The sequence below is a fragment of the Parus major genome, chromosome 7 (genome assembly GCF_001522545.3).
Source record: "Parus major isolate Abel chromosome 7, Parus_major1.1, whole genome shotgun sequence".
In the NCBI taxonomy this organism is placed as follows: Eukaryota; Metazoa; Chordata; class Aves; order Passeriformes; family Paridae; genus Parus; species Parus major.
Window position 1 is genome coordinate 6,908,839 of NC_031776.1, and position 12,892 is coordinate 6,921,730.

The 12,892-nt window shown below is 39.2% G+C and overlaps 1 protein-coding gene across 1 annotated transcript in view; it reads left to right on the forward strand.

The window, feature by feature from the left end:
- Positions 1–1,565: 1,565 nt before the first annotated feature.
- Positions 1,566–12,892, forward strand: part of COL3A1 (collagen type III alpha 1 chain) — a 48,456-nt gene continuing 37,129 nt past the window's right edge. Inside the window, exon 1 of the mRNA XM_015635293.3 lies at positions 1,566–1,792. Coding sequence (XP_015490779.1) covers positions 1,714–1,792 — 79 coding nt within the window. The 5' untranslated portion in view covers positions 1,566–1,713. The remainder of the gene's footprint in view (positions 1,793–12,892) is intronic.

The window sequence follows — 12,892 nt, forward strand, 5'->3', positions numbered from 1 at the left end:
TTGCATAAAAATTTGAAGCCTGTTGATTTATGTTCTAGGATGGCTCAACAGGAACTGGTTATCAGTTGATTGTAGCTATTTGAACACTATAAATCAAATAACCTAACCTGTTAAGTGATATGATCCTGGATACGAAAACCCAAACCTCCAGGAAATAGCTCTGCCAATGAAACAGAGATAACATGGAATATTGAGAGATTCAGGAATGTATGAAGGTATTCATACCCTATAAATATTTAAGACACAGAAGAGACGCTCAGGATATGTTAAAAGGGACATCAAATTACTTAAGACCCCTTCATACTTGCTTCAACCTACTCCACCTCAGGTGACCCCAGAGGAAGAGAGTGTTTCAGTTTAAGTGCAAATTTATTTCAGTCAAATAGATTTTGAAATGAGAGCCAATACCTACTAGATTAAACTTCAGGCTGTTCTTATTTTGTGATGCATACAAAGATACAGGGCCCTTTTTTGGATGACAGTTCATGGCACTCACGAATTACTGAGAGGAGGGATGATTCCCTGGGTCTCTGTAATCTCAGCAACACTTGAGAACAAATGAATGAGCACTTCTGCAGGACATGACCTGGATCAGGTTGATTGACTGAGAGCAGCAATTGGTTTGATCATTGTTTTAGCAGAGATGTCCACTGTGACAGCTTTCTGCATTCACTTTGGGGTCTCTTGAGGTTACATTCCCAGCAAAACTAGATTCATAACAAAACCTGCTCAAACCATCTGATTTGGAAAAAAAGTTTGTGTGTTCTGATCTTATTCTCAGTAAAGTTTTGTGTGGAATAAAGAAATAAGTAGGTTTAAAAGGCATTAGTAGTCTCAAGACTTTTTTACTTTTTTTTTTTTTGGTCCTCTCTACCCTCTTGTTTGAGGAGCAAACAGACAAGAAAAATGTTCTGCATTCCTTTCAAATGTAATGACAGCATCAAACTGAATTACATGAAAAGATTTAGTTTAAGAGATTGATGCTTGTGATTTGCAATCTTGTTCTCTTCATAATTTTTTTAATATTTGCTTTGTCCCCAGGTACCAGAAAATCATGTTTTGAGGTGGAAATGGTGAGAAAAGCACTGGAATAAAAGTGTGATCGGTCCTTCTTTTCATTAATACTGCTCATCAGCAGAAATACCCAGGTTTGCTCCTCCACTTCTGGTATTCTTTCAGTCTGTGCAGCTACATCACTACATACCTTTTATCTTTGTTAGAGAGCACTACAAATTAAAAATCCTCTTTGGGTTTTCCCCATTGACTCCTAATTAACATGAAAAAATGCTTTACCCCAGGGGCTTTGGCATGGGTTTTTTTTTCCACATGTATTTATGTCACATGGAGTTCACACTAACTGTTCATATACAGTGTCAGCATGCATTTCGTATGCACACAAAAGTTCCAGATGTGCTGTGTATCTTGTTTAGTTGACTTTAGTCTTCTGTAAAGCCAAGAGAAATATTAATCATTCATTTACTGTTAGGGGATGGGTCTTCTTCTCATGTTTCAGTAAAGGGGGTGGAAAAGAAAAGTAAGCCAATTTTTTTCCTATTTAAGGCCAAAGCTGGGGAATGCTTGTGGCTGAGTTCTGTACATGGCCTGGTGCTGGAAGGGCAGGGAACAACCGATGTTGCTATTTTGAATAGATTTTTTTCTTTCCCCCCCCCATTTTTATTTTTGCACAGAGAGTCTCATGTCTAATATTTAGACATGATGAGCTTTGTGCAAAAAGTAACTTTGCTCATTCTTGCCGTGTTTCAACCCTCAGTTATTTTGGCACAACAAGTCGGTGAGTAATTCAAGCTTCTTATGATTTCATGTTTTTATTTTATTTTTATTTTTACCAATAATTTTAGTAGCTTGTAAGAAATGTGTATGCACGAATCTCACCAGAACACTTTTCCTTCACTAATTCAGCAGTTAGATATTTAATGGTGAAGCTGAAAGCTGCAGGGATTTGCAGTATCATCCCAAAGGTTTCTCTTTGCTTTGCTTTCTTTAAAGTTAGAAGGACTGTACAGTGCTGTCTGCCTTGGCTGCATTTGTTCTTGTTCTTACTTGTTTTCCTGCTACAGACACTGGAGAAGTTCTAAGCTATTTCTTTTAACTCTTAGAATAACATTTTAACTGTTAGCTCCGTGCTGCCTGGAAGCTCTTTGTCACAAGGAATAAGTCTTTGCTTCCAGCTATTTTATTTGGAGTTCTTCTTTGTATTTGTTTGTGTTACACCAGCAGCGTAGGGGGTTCTTTCAGCAGTTTATGTGCAGAAAAAAAAAGCCTTAAAATTCTGAACGATTTTGTTGAAGGAGTTTTTAAGAGTGATATATGAAAATATGTCAGCTTACAGAATTTTTACTTTGGCATGGAACAGGAGGGTAAATGAATTCCCTTAGCTGTGATAGTTTGAATCAGGAATCTGCAGGCTCTTTCAGCCCCTCACGAGACTGATTAGCAGTTGATGGTATGCAAAAGTCCATGCAAGTGTGTGGGTCCATGTTTACAGAGGGCAAGAACACCAAAAACCAAGTGAACATGGAATTCAAGGGGAGAGAAGTACTTTGTATACAAGAATTCAGCTTACAGTGAAGATAAGTGTGGTATGAGTATTTAAGTTAAACAGATGTCATTCCACAAGTACAGCTGACCTTTTTTGGATGTGCTCAGTTCCTGCTTCCCAGATATTGTAAACCAGACCTTCCTTAAGATAAAACACTTTTCTCTCCCATAAATGTGAAAGATCAGCAATTTATTTCTTTATTCCTACAGAGAGGCAAGGAATAACCTTACAATTAACTCGATAAGCAGCAGCCAAAGAAACTGTAGTGCTGTAAAGGAAAGCCAAATGCCTTTAAAATCACACCCTACACTACTCTGTATGACACATCATGAAAATGATTCCTTGAGCCAGTCCATGGTAAACCCATCTGTCTCTCCATACCTGGACACATCTGCCGAGGGGTGAGTGAGAGTCCACCAGGAGCAGCCTGTTGGAACTGAGCACTTGGAGCTCAGAAATATCTGTGCATGAGCAAATCAGGCAGCAGGCTCTGCAGCACCAGCCTCCCTCACTTAGCACAGACCCATCCTAAGTGTCTATTAAAAAAACCCCAGCCAATGCATATAAAAATATTCTGTAGAGAGCAAACAGAATTTACTGTGAACTGATCCTTTTCTGTTTCTACTTTGCCCTATACAAACTCTCTGCAATAATCTTCAGTAAATATTATAAAACACAGTGATTATAAAATTTGAGCAAATGAGAGCTGTGAGTTTTCTCTGCTTACAGCAGCAGACAATATATATATTGTTTAAATTTAACATGCAGTAAGTGTTCTTTTATATACCTGTGTCTGCCATCAGAGGGATAAGCACCAAGAGACCATCCAATATAAAGAGAAGGAACATCAATTTTATTTCTCTCCATAAACAAACCCCTCCTGAGTGCCAGGTCTCCTTCCCTCACTCTAGTCATATCCTTGTACATTTCTGAGGTGCAACATATATTTGACTCAATAAATGGTAAATTTTGGGTAGAAGAACAATACACAAATGAAGTGTGAGTGAGTATTCTCATTTCTTTGCCACATTCCTGTTTCATGGTGTTGTAACATTTCCTTACTGGGCTAACTTCCATACTATTTACAGGGATAAGGTTACACAGAGAGACTGATAAATCACTAGTTATCCCTTAAAAAATTGGATTCTTTTCTCGCCTTGGAATGTTTCTTTCCACACATTTGAATATGGTTTTCTCACAGAAAACAGTAATAGAAGGAGTTGATTATTTGTGTCACTAATTCATGTGCAGGGCAGGGAATGGACTGGGAAACCAAATTTTCCACAACTGAAAAGAGAATTTCCAGACATGCTGAAATGCTCTCTCTTGTCAAGAAAAATGTTTATATGGTTAGTATCAAATGTAAGTCAATATAAAATTTTCCTTGGGAAAGCCTGCCAGGAGACAAGACTTGGCAAGATATTAAGGAAACTGCTCAGTATACACGGAGTTTAGGGTAGTCAGATGTACCCTTGGGCTATGTGTTTCTTTGTCTTGCTGTAATATCTTGGAATGGAGATTTCATTACAGCCTCAGGCTAAACCTCTTCTAGAGTTTGGGATCCGGATACCATGCAACAAGGAATGTTCTGAGTTTCATGACCAAAAGCTGTATGTTCTTGTAACCCACCAGGGAGTTTTCAGCCTGGAGACGAAACCACCTTGACACAATCCAGATTTTCTGATGTGTGTCAGGGCTTTCAAGCCCTGTCTATGTCCAAGATAAGATGCCCCCTGATGGCTGACAGGACACGAAGCCAGCACTTTGGACATGACAAATGATTCAGATTGCAGCAATGTATCTTCGGTTCCCCCCTTCGGAGGCACCTTTACATCCTGCATATTAAACTACTCAGAAGTGTAAGATATTAGAATGCTTCTTTAGGAAAGAAATCCATTCTCCACCCAGCAAGCACAACCTGTGAAAGCATTTGCTAAGCATTGCAGCCCGCATTCATCCCTTTTATCTTGAGTTTGTAGAGGCAATCATGACAGCTACTTCCAGAAGACAGCATAAGTTTTAGCTAGACAGACTGGAGGTGTTTGGTAGTTTCCACAGCACCCTCACATCAGCACCAAAAGGGAAGTCAGGTGGATTTGTGCTTGTCTTAGCTGTATTTGTGATGCTTAAAGGATACCTCAGTCAGCCAGAGCTGGACACATCTCCTAGGTACACCCCAGTCCTTGAGGAACTTTGCTGAAGTCGTTAGGAAAACTACTGCTCTGAAAGCAGTGTGACAGCAGTGCCAGAAACCCTTCATTATTATTCCAAATAATTTTTTGCTCTAAGGTAATTTAGTATTTTTCTTGTAATGCAAGTATTATCTTGGATGTTTGGTCAGGAAACTCATTTCTGAGGTAATGGCTGAATGCTAAAGTCTCTCTGACAAGACTTATTGACCTTTCATATTACTTTCAGTTGCAAATTGCAGTTTTAAAATTATCTACAACCATTACATGTAGGTTTCAAGAGGCAGCATACAAATGACTTTTCCTGCTAAGCATCAACTTCTGATCCCTGAGAAAAGAGTGATATTTTAGGAAAACTTGTAAACAGCTGATTTAGCCATTTTACTTTCTTTTTTTATTAACTGGGAAGGATTAGATAGCATGTGAAGTGGATGGATACTGCACAGATATGGTTTATTTATGAGACTGCCAGACTGTCATGTTTAGCAGTTAGCTGTATGGAACACTGCACACATGTGCTCTTTGTTGATAAATTTCCAGTTTAAGGCTAATGCTAACAACAGTCAGAACTATCTCTGCTTAAAGGTTTTGGTAACACAGAAAAGTTCCCCTCCAGAGTTCTGACAGTAAAACCAGATGATGCACGTCTGTGTGCCAAGAGATAATTAACTATTGTAAGTAACCTGGACTATGTGAAGTAATGAAATATCAGGGGTCTACTCCTCTCCTTCCATTTTTCCTAACTATTTTTTACCAAGCACACGGGAGACAAGGTTATACTTAGGAAAATTGAAACATTCCTTTCTGGTCTGGAAAAATCATGCTAAATGAAAGCCTGGGGAATCCACCCACTCTAAACATTATATATATGTTCTTGGAAATATGACAAATTTCATAAACACATTTTATATCACACATCCCTGGAACAGATTAGCCTTAGGAAAATTAGACTATTATATAACATTTTCATTATTTTCCAGATTTGTTTTTGACTAGAGACCAAATCACCAAATCTACACAGACTGATTTTTCTGAAAGAAGAGTTGGAGTTGGAAACATTCACTGCCTTATTGCAGGGGAAAGAGGCAGAGGTAGAAGAGTGTTGTTGCTGGCACAAACCTCACTGTTGATGCCTCAGTCAGAGTCATTACGTTTGCTCTCCTCTTAGTGCTGCAGATTACAAGCGGATCCTATTTCCTCTTCCAGCTTCTGCCAAAGTGTTGAGGTTTGAAATAGGCAGCCAGGTGTCACTTGAAAACTCTGCTGATGCCAGCCTTACATAACAGGTGGGGGAGAGTTGTAATTAATGTAACTCAAGAAAAAGAAAGGAGGGAATTACTATCCCTTTTTTGTTCCACAGGCTGCTGAGAAACCAGATTGACACTGTTCCATTAGTCATTGTCCGAGTTATGTGCTAAGTTGTTCACACCTTGTTTTAAACAGAAATCTGCAGAAAATGGGACATACCTGACCCCTAATAGGGACAGCATGCAAAGGGCTGGTAACAGGAATAATGCAGAGCAGCATTTAGCATTTGGGGTTAAAAGCAACCTCTTCAGAGCTGAAAGGTTCAGCCTACCATGAAGGGCAAACAGTAACAAAGTGCACTTTCCCAGGCTAGCGGGCACCTGGAGCACCGTATCGCCCTTGATGGTTCTGTGGTAGGTTCCTAGTCTGCTGAAGAGCACAAGCCACAGCTGCTGTAAGATTTGCAAGACTTAATTTGTTGGTTTGGGGTAATAACTTCTCAAAGCTCACAGAATTAGATATTAATGCAATGGTCATAATATTAATACTCCAGATTATGCCATCCTTTAGTCATGCTTGTTTAAGAAATTGGGCAAAAGACCTCAGTTAAGAAAAGGGAAATTGTTGGCAATAGCAAAGACATATTAACAAATATTAATATGTTGTTAACAAATAGGGGTTCTTATGGTCTTAAAGTAACTGGATTAGAGTCCTACATCATTGCAGTTTGATATGATGGAGTATAGTTCAGTTTATTATTGTCAGCACTCAAAAAAAAATAAAATAGACTATAGAAAGGTATAATAAAATCTGTTCTGATTCAACATTACTACTGTTAGCTCATTTTCCATGTTGTAGCCTGGAAAATTGTAGATTACATGACTTTAACATGGTTTAGAGCTCAGTATCTACTCCCAATTGTCTCTCATTTTGAGAAATTCTGATTTTGGCTTTAGGCAGATGATAAATAACCCTCAACCCTAAACAGCATAAAACTTTTAGTGTCACCTTCTGCAATAATTTACCAGCCTATCCCTCCTTCTACATATCCACAGTTATACACCTTGTACAGAAGAGGAACTGGGCACAGATGTGATTCCTGCTCCAGGAAGGGTACAAGAAATGTTATTTTACTTGTGTATCTTCAGGTCAGGCTGTTGAGGGCAGCGTGGCTGGGTGCAGAGAATGCTGCAGCCCCTGACCCTCAGTGTGCTGCCCGTCTGCAGCCCAGGGGATGCCCTGGGTTCGTCCTGGAGGGCTGGCTCTCTGGGGCCATGCTTGTCATGGCAGTGGCCTCCCTGTGGCAGAGGTCCTGTGCAGTGGCTTGCTGCTGGTGGCTTCCCACAGCCTTGGTGGCTGCTGCAGGACAGCTGCTTCTCTAGGGATTTTCTTTCTTCCATTGAATCTTTTGATGCACAGGGTTTGAGAAGCTTTCCTTTCTGTCCTCTCTTTGGCTTCCCTGACAAGAGGTGTTTTGTCACTGGAAAAATCTCTAAGGAATTCCCACAGAATTTCCTGAATTTTCTCCATCCAACACTGTCAGATTTTGCTTCAGGTAAATAAGATTTATGTATTTATATATGGTGACCATGCTATTAATATTTCTCACATGACTTTGAGACTGTGTAAAAAAAGTTCAAATATTAACGCTTGCATTGCTTCTATGGTTAATCAAGAAGCAATCTCCACAGACAGTAAAAAATTATGAATTACAGAAATCAGAATGTCTCTTCTGTAAGTATAAGAGAGAGAGGGAGAGGTCTGCTGACTCTATCTTAATGCTGGAAGTGTGCAAGGAGCAATGAGATCCACCATTGGCTGCAGAGTAGCTCATCTTTCACACAGCAATATAGTACATTATATTTTTCATTTATAGTTTCAAGTAGTCATTACTTTTTTTCATCTTCTCTTTCATAGGAAGGGTTCTTTGAATTTTGATTTGAGGAAACTTAACCTTCTTCCAGCCACTGCTTCTCTTTATTTATTTTCACTTCAGGGGCAATCTTGTCTCTGAATTTGTAAAGTGGAAGCCTCTGCCTGTTTCATGTCAACATGACAATGGAAAACATGATATAACCCCCTCCAACAACAACCGTTTGTTGGCTTTAGTTTGGATAAACTTCAGCTCTGGGACTTCTGGCTTTGTTTAGTTTAGCAGAGGAGATTCCTTTCAGATTAGCTCAGAGACTACTTCCATTTCCCCCCATTTACATCAAACCCTTCATTTAAACATGAACTAGCAGAATGAGAATGAAAATGGTTCCTCCTTTAACAATATCTGCACCTTTTTGTCTTGCTTTGATTCACACAAGTACTCCATGAAGATATGTCTGCCAGGGAGGAGAAAGCATGCACAGGACTTTGAACAGAAAGAATGTGAGGTTAATGAAAATATATATATTTCGAGGCTAAATGTGTTTTTTTGTTTTGAAAGCCTAGGCCTTCTCCCACAGCTAAATGAGCACACTAATTACAGTCAAGAAATGAGGGATGTGACTTATAGTTTTAAGACTTTAGCAGACTTTGGCCTTCAGCAAAATGCAAAGCTTCCACAGCCACTGGAGACACATCCCTGTCTGCTGCTGGATTTCTTTCAAGTCACTGTGCATCCCACCCTGGAGGGTGGCACAGGCACCTCTGCTCTCTCGTCAGGTGAAACCTTTCCTCCTGAGTGCAACCTTTCTTGGGCTGCTAGGGCAGCTTCAGGCACCTCTTCATTCCCAGCTCCAGTGCTGTGAAGGGCAGCAGAATCACAGGAACATCCCAGGCACGGTTTGCAGCAGTAGATATGAAAGGATGATCTGTGTCTGGAAAATACTTCTCACAGCAATTCAGCTCTGGCAGTTCTTGGAAAACTCCCGGACATATTCAGTTCCCACTGAAGCTCCCTGCAGTTCACACTCAGTGACCAGTCAGTGCATTAGAAGACTGTCTGCAGCAATCATCTTTTTCTCTCTCTTCTTTGCCTTTGTGCTGCTCCTTCTCTTTTCCTTATTTCCATTTTCTTACAGGAAAATAAGCAAGAAAAAAATTGCATCTTTTTTTTTTTCAAACAGACGAGACAGAAATAATTGCTCTTCTGAACAGAGTTAATGGGAAATATGGGAAGCATTGCTCATTGTTCCTTTGATGTTCACTGTAATAGCCATGCTGAGCATCAAAGGAGAATAAACTACATCCCCCATGCTTTCCTTCAGCTATAAGCAGCAAAAATAAGATTCATATTTTCTTGGAAAACACTTTTATGTTCATGAGAGCCTCTTTAAAAAAAAAAAAAAACAACAACCTACATCTTCCCTCTTTTTGTCTTTAAATCTACTGTATAGTGCTTGCTTGTTTCCCTGCAGAGCAGCAGTCGTTTCGTGCCAGCTGTTTAAGAGAAGAATGTCCTAGTGAAAGCAAACAATGGGCTGTGTAGTGGGAATTGAAAATCTTTGAAAAGAGTAATTGAAATCTGCTCAGACATTTTGAAGATTCTTTGCACAATATTCTAAGGCTGTTGGTGGCTTAGCTGTTGGCAGGGTGGTCTTCTTTGTAGCTCCCTCTTTTTTTGTATGAACAGAATAGCATTAATATGGAGGAGTGGGGGGGAAAAAGAAGAGAGGTTTTCAAGTCCAACTGATTATTTCAGAGCAGCTGAAGAGAGAAAGATTTCTGTAAATGTCTTTCAGTGAAGAACAAAAAAAAACTGAATTGAATGGCCTTTTCATTTTTCAGGTGTTCTCTGGCTCCAGCTCTTCCACTCATACCTTTTAAGGGCTGAAGCAGATAAACTGCTGGATGGGGTTGTGTCTGCTGCAGATGTTCCAGCCCTCCTGGGCTATGTGGTGCTGTTTATTCTCACCCTGTGCCAGCTGGGGTTTTTGCTGCACAGAGCAGGGAGAGCTAAATGTGTGCCAGGACTCAGGCAGCCACTTCAGTAGCGAGGCTGCTGACCTCTGATATTAGTATAAAGCCAGCTCTCTGCTTCCAGGCTCTTCATTGCACCAAAAGTGTGAATTTTCACCTCACAAGGGAATTAGTTAGGAAGATCCATAGGTTTTTGTGCTTGAAAAATGGCCAGACATAGAACTTGATATTTAAAAGTGTCTCCAAAATTAACTTGTCTTTGGTACCCTGAGAAAACCCTCACAATACTTACTTTAGTAGCCCTAGGAGTTTGACAATAAGAGTGTTGTATCCAGTGTACAAATAGCCATTTAATATCCTCTATGAGGCAGATTAAGAAGAATTTCAAATACTGCCATCCATATCCAACAAACTGTCCAAAATGGATGTGGGGTGAATTAGTACAAACTGGAATAAGGAATGAATGAATACAAACTGTTTTGCAGATGAAACTAGGTTAATGATGCTCCATGCATTCAGAACCCCACCACAACCTTCTGAATTACAAATACCCTTAATTTATTGGCAGCCAAAGATATGATTCTTTTCTTTAGACAGTATGCCAGAGCACTTTAATCCTTCGCTGGAATATGAAATGCAAGAACCAAACCCTTCATTTACTTCCAACTTCTGAAATTACAGGGAAACCAATAAAATTGTGCAGGGACTTAGGCCAGAGTAGAATTTGCCCCCCTGCTGCTTTACTCATCTCAGATGTAAATTCATTATGGCTGTGGAGTTATATTGGGGTGACTTTGTCCAAGGTATCTGAAAATATAAATGATATTACCACATGTATTATACTGCCATTGTAACATTTCCCATCTGCTTCAGCCTCAGGAGAGAAGCATTGAATCAGGCTGATCTCTTCCAAGGCAAACCACAGAAACAGCATTGCATAAATCTGTTAGCCCTCTCACAGAGCTGAAGGGAAAGAAAGGATCATGTCCCACTTGAAATTTTAATTACCTGCCAAAAACTGTTTTAATTACAAATTTAGACAATGCAAAACAAAAGTCATACATTTTTCCCCACACAGTGTTTAGGTTTTATCATTCCAGAAGCTCAAAGCATCATTAATTCAGTAGTTATAGCTCAGTGTTTTAAATGAGGTTCTATGTGGACCAAGCTTTAAAAATTATCAATTTCCATTTGTTCTCATTCTCTTATCAGATCAAAAGCTGAACCTCTCTTTCACGATGTTTTGGATCTGTCAGAGTGGTTGTAAAGTCTGGGAAATCTCTGCACAATGACTTTTCCAGCTTTTTATTTATTCTTCCCAGGACAGAGCTACTGCAAAAAATGTCTCAAAGAACCCTCAAGTGTTATAAACTCTTCTTGCTTGTAGCTAAAATCAGGAATGCAGAAGTATGTCTTTCAGCTACACCTTGGGGGTGATATTTTTTATATTTTTTTTTTTAAAACATTTGCCAAAATCTTGTGTGGTATTTTAGTATTTTTACTTAATTGATCCTAGTAATGTTAAGCTTGAGCTATTTCTATTCTTTAGAAATATGTTAGGCCAGCTTCTTATGGAATACAATTGGAAGTGGTCAAGTGTTCCAAACTTTACACTTGGATTCTGACTCTAGAAGTCTTCATCGACTACCCAAGGAATGAGCAGGATGCATGCTTAAAGAAACTAATAAATCAATTAAATCATATTAGAAGTTGAATTTACATACATTTTCACTTAGTTTAAGACACAAGTCTTTATGCAAGAATTTGGTATCCCTCACGCTAAAGATAAGAAGCACATTAAAATCATATTACTGCAGAGTAGTATTAGAATATATGCCAGCACTACAACTAAACAGCCACAAATGAAGTTCCTACAGCCTGTTGCTTATTTTTAGCATGACACCACATGGCACAAAAGGTGATGTGCCAAAAAATATTGTAATGTAAGAACAGAGGGGATGGAAAAATCTCATAGGCATTTTACCAATAATGAAGACTAGCTGAAGTATGATGCAAATGGCATTGTGTGCACTGAATTATGATGAAACATCTTACTTTGTATCCTGCTCTAATGCTAATGTTACCCTCAGTAAAAGATTTGATCTGTCAGGCACTGAAGAGTTTCAAATACCACCAAAATTATTAGAATTTAATATTTTTTAGGTCTGATTAGAAGTCCAGTAAAATAAAGGGAGGTTCTGATCAGACAGCGATTACTCTTAATCAGGGAGGAATTATCTGAATTCTTAATATAAGAATATAATTCTTATATCCTTGCAGCTTATGGCAAAAAGAAGTTGATCTCTACTAAAAAGACAGAAGCATAAATATAATTGAGTCACAGAATCAGCCTGCTGAGAGGGGGACACTGGAGAGGAAATCTCAGAGTAACATCTCCATACAGATGGTCATTCAGCCATATCTTCCTCCCATGCAAAAAGCAATTTGGCCCATGATATTGTCAAGGAATAGCTAAAAACAAAAGGGGTATAACTATCTCTTGAATCCAGCAGAAGTTTTTCCTCAAAATGACTTTTATGAGTTCAGGAACAGACAATCAACATTTCTCTGGACAGCCCCAAGAAAGAAGCAAGGTGATAGATACAGAGCAGTCTGCTCTATCCTGCCTCTTGTATGACTCAGCTTGAAATGACAGTTCTGCCAAAAAAGAACCCTCCCCAGCTAAAACAGCAAAGAAATCTCCTTGCACTTTGTTTGATTTATCAGCAGTTTGGAAACAAGCGAGTTCTTTTGCCACAGTTTCTCATGCCAGACACCAGCTGAAGCAGTGAGGCTGTTGTGTAACAACATCTCTGATGAGATATCTCTGGTCACTATTTCCTTGTACTGCTGTGGCAGGGTGAGCTTTGGAAGTTGTATGAAGAACACCATTGCAGGGTGTCAGCATGTGTTGAGTCACAGAGTGACAGAACCAGCTGCTTTAGACCACATCACCTTTTGAGAAGAACAGGCCTCTGAAGATAAAGCAGAAAAAGTAGAGGTTTTAAATCACACTTTGAAAGATTAGAAAAAAATCCAAGAATGT